We start from the raw sequence: 4,216 nt of genomic DNA, 5'->3' as shown, positions 1-4,216 counted from the left end.
TACACTTGTCCGATGGACCTGCCAATTTATTTCTAGTTGTGAATTGTGGTGCACTGTCTTATTCAATGAAATGGTTTTGTCAGTTACATGGTATGTTCACAATTAAACTTTCATTGCCAATTATGATGCTGAATGTTTTTAATCGCCCCATCATTAATTTCGTAAAGAAACACATTTGTTCGTTCGTTCATCAGGTCATCAGGCAGTTTTGAGTAGGAATATAATTTTCTGTATTTTATAGCATATGTTAAAATGACATTTTAGTAGGTTTGAATGAGTATGCTAAGCCGTTCTTTAGCCGTAAGGATTGATTCTGTGATGTGTGGCGGTCGCGAGTAGACGTGCTTCGGTCGCTCTGTTGCAGTAAATTTAATATTTTTCAAAACTGTGTTAAATCGCTCGTTAAGATGCCTACTGATACAAGGTCCAATATAGATGAAGACGCTGTCGTTGAAAAAGTCGTATCCAAGGACGCTGTCGTTGAAAAAGTCGTATCCAAGGTCGTTACTTCCCAATCATTCATAGCACTCCTGTCAACACAAATTCGTGCTTGTATCGCAGAGGAATTCCAAAACCAAATCAAGGTGTTTTCGGAGAAGGTGGTACGACTCGAGAATGATTTAAGCCAAACCGAATCCGAGTTATCAAAAGTCAAAATCGAGTTAGCTGAAACTAAAGAAGCATTGAGGGTCTATAAGGACGAGACGGAGCAGTATTCCAGACGCAATAGTCTTAGGTTTTTTGGAGTCCCCGAGATAAATAAAGAGGATGTACCCACGGTGATCGCAACCCTGTGCTCCGAACGTATGCATCTCAATATTACTACAGATATGATTGATATTGCTCATCGATTACCTGGCAAAGAAGGAAAAAACCGCCCCATCATCGTAAAGTTCATCTCACGTCACGCAAAAAATCTAATCTTTAGATCCAAGAAACAACTAAAAGGCAGTTCGATTGTTATTCGGGAAGACTTAACAAAGGCTCGGCAGCAGCTACTCAAGGAATGTGCTACTAGGTATGGGTCGAAATGCGTTTGGACTAGCGATTGTAAAATATTTGTGAAAAGGGGGCCTAACGACATCAAGCGTATTAATAATTTGAGTGACTTAAACCATACATAAATCAAATATAATATTGCACAGTTTCTGCTATAAATGATTATGAATAATGCTGCAATGAGTTCACCTTTAAGCAAGCTATATTGCAAATTGTGGTATCGAGCTATCGTTCTTCAACTTGCGATATCAACGTCGAATACATCGCACTCAAGGCTGTCCAATTGTTCGGGTTTTGTTAGGATTAATTTGTAAACATTGAAATAAATAATATGTAAATTTGTTCAATCATGGATTGTTATCGTAATATTAAATTTAAGTAGTTTTCTTATAGTATGCGTCTAGGACACATTAATATCAGATCTTTGGTACCCTCTCTCTATGATCTTAGAAGTTTTTTAGATGCGAACAATTATGATGTACTTGCAATTGGTGAAACGTGGTGTCATCCAGGAATAACAGATGAAGCCATTGAGGTTAATGGCTATAACGTATACCGAAAGGATAGGGATGGTAGAGCAGGAGGAGTTTGCATCTATGTTAAACAATCATTTAAATGTAATGTCGTTAAGAGCAATAGTCAAATTGAGCAGTTATGGTTATCGATTAAAGTTGGTAAGTTTAGTGTTGCTTGTGGTTGTGCTTACAGGTCACCAACAGTAAATTACAAATTATTTTTGGACGAATTGGAGTCTTCACTAACGCTGATGCACAGTAGCGGCGATCTCGTTGTTTGTTTAGGTGATCTGAACATTGATATGAGTTGTAATCATTTACCTGCAACAGAATATATTAGCACAATGTTAGATGCTATTAACTTTAAGCAATTAATATGCGAACCCACACGGCTCACTAAAAAATCGTCAACGTTAATCGACTTAATTCTGGTCAACGATTCAGAAAGGGTAAGCTCATCAGGTGTTCACTATAACGGTATCACTTCAGATCACGAAACAATCTTCTGCGATCTAGATATTGCTACTATCAATAATCCAGCCATATTCAAATCTTTCCGGGATTTCACTTACATGGATGCAGTGAAGTTTAATGACGATGTGCATAGAGTTCCATGGCAGAACGTATTTTATCTTAGCAATGTTGATGATAAGGTTGATTTTCTCTGCCATAATATATTACACTTAATTAACAAACATACGCTCATTCGAAACATAAAGGTAACTAAACGAAATGCGCCGTGGGTAACACCCACTGTCAAAAATTGTATGCAACTCAGAAATGAAGCATTAAAGAAATTTAAGCATACAAGGTCGCAAAGCGATTGGTCTTATTACAAAAATCTGCGAAATCAGGTAAACTTTATGCTGAAACATGAAAAAACAGCTTTCTTTGAACAAAAGATCAATGCTAATAATAGTAAGCAGCTTTGGAAAGATTTGAAAGAGCTTCTATCATCTAATAATCTGCACTCTGAATTGCCTGTCCATCTAAGTGACCCTGAAGCTATAAATACCTTTCTATTAAGCTCAATACCGAACTCAAATGATCGCGATGTAGCCCATTTAGTCAACTTCTACAAACAGAATAATCCGTTTTCCAATGAGGATCAATTCAATTTCTCACCAGTCCTCACAGCTGATGTCGCCAAAATTATATCGGGAATTAAATCTACAGCTACCGGACACGACGATATTAATATCAATATTATCAAACTATTTTGTCCCACAATTCTACCTTACCTCACCCATATCATAAACGAAGTCCTGCAGTCTGGTAAATATCCGCTATCATGGAAACAAGCCGTGATAACACCATTACCAAAAATCAAGTGCCCTAAGGAATTCAAAGATTTACGGCCTATAAGCATACTTCCTACAATGTCTAAAATAGTGGAAACGGTAATTAATTCGCAGCTGAGGTCATATGTGTTCAGTAAAAATATTATTCCCCACCATCAGTCTGGTTTTAGACCGCATCGTAGTTGTACTACATCTTTGATAGACATCACGGATGAAATTATCTCCGCCACCGATTCGAAGATGGTATCTGTCCTAGGGCTTTTAGATTTCAGTAAAGCTTTCGATACACTCAACCATGATGTTCTTCTCAGTATCCTTGGAAGTGTTGGATTATCAACAGCTGCGGTTAATTTGTTTAGTAGCTATTTAAGTGGACGGAGCCAATGCGTTAAAATTATGTCACGCCGATCTCGTTTCTTACCAACTCTTAGGGGTGTTCCCCAAGGGTCTATTTTAGGCCCTCTTATGTTTATTCTTTACACATCCCGTTTTAGTGAATACATTTCGCATTGCAAAATGAAAATGTTCGCCGATGATACCCAAATCCTACATTCATTTCGCGTGGATGAGTCCATAGAGTCCATAGCTGCTGTTCGTAATATAAATGATGATCTACGTTCAATCGAAGCTGTCTCACGTATGCATTCACTGTTCATAAATCCGGCGAAGTCTTCAATAATATTTTTTGGAAATACTGATAATATCCGAGCCATCAACCAGCATGCAAATTTTTTTTTGAACGACACAAACATACCGATTAAAACCGAAGTGAAAAACTTAGGTTTGCACATGGACAATTCGTTTAGATACGATACTCAAATCAATATGTACCTCAAGAAAAGTTTAATCAATTTAAAGTTAATATATCCACATAGGAAATCTTTACCAATAAAAACAAAAGCTTTGTTGTGTAACTCTCTTGTATTATCGCATTTCAATTACTGCTCCGAGCTATATTGGTCGTCTATAAAGCAAGATACGGTACGACGCATTCAGCGAGTACAGAACAGTTGCATGCGAATGATTTATGGTATACGTAAATTCGAACGCATTTCGCATAAACTGCGTGATTTGAACTGGCTGAATATGAGCAATAGAAGAAGACTTCAGTTTGCAACACTCTGCCCCAAAGTACTGACCACAAAGACACCAGCTTATCTCTTTAATAAAATCCGCTTCAGAACAGATGTTCATAATATAAATTTAAGATACCGCGGTTTAATTTCTCCACCAAAGCATTCCACTGCCCTATACGAACGCACCTTTCAGTACCAAATTTATAAAGTCTATATAATAACTTATCAGCTGAACTCAAAGCTTCATCTCTTCCTCTCTTCAAAAAAAAACTGTTCCGTTCTTTATTACATCTTCAAAATGACGCATAATAACATCATCAATTCA

The 4,216-nt window shown here is 37.2% G+C and overlaps 1 protein-coding gene across 1 annotated transcript; it reads left to right on the top strand.

The window, feature by feature from the left end:
- The first annotated feature begins 327 nt into the window (after positions 1-327).
- Positions 328-2,241, top strand: LOC116170183. The gene is made up of 2 exons (XM_031486408.1): positions 328-440; positions 471-2,241. The coding sequence occupies exons 1-2, from the start codon at positions 408-410 to the stop codon at positions 1,122-1,124; spliced, it is 687 nt and encodes a 228-aa protein (XP_031342268.1). The 5' UTR covers positions 328-407; the 3' UTR covers positions 1,125-2,241.
- Positions 2,242-4,216: the final 1,975 nt, after the last annotated feature.

Source organism: Photinus pyralis, unplaced genomic scaffold (assembly GCF_008802855.1).
Source record: "Photinus pyralis isolate 1611_PpyrPB1 unplaced genomic scaffold, Ppyr1.3 Ppyr1.4_LG5, whole genome shotgun sequence".
In the NCBI taxonomy this organism is placed as follows: domain Eukaryota; kingdom Metazoa; phylum Arthropoda; class Insecta; order Coleoptera; family Lampyridae; genus Photinus; species Photinus pyralis.
This window is presented reverse-complemented; position numbering and strand designations above follow the sequence as displayed.

Bases quoted from the DNA above. Each gene is read 5' to 3' on its own strand.
- LOC116170183 (XM_031486408.1), top strand. From the start codon at position 408: ATGCCTACTGATACAAGGTCCAATATAGATGAA. The intron at 441-470 runs GACGCTGTCGTT...GTCGTATCCAAG, and splicing joins CAAGGTCCAATATAGATGAA to GACGCTGTCGTTGAAAAAGT.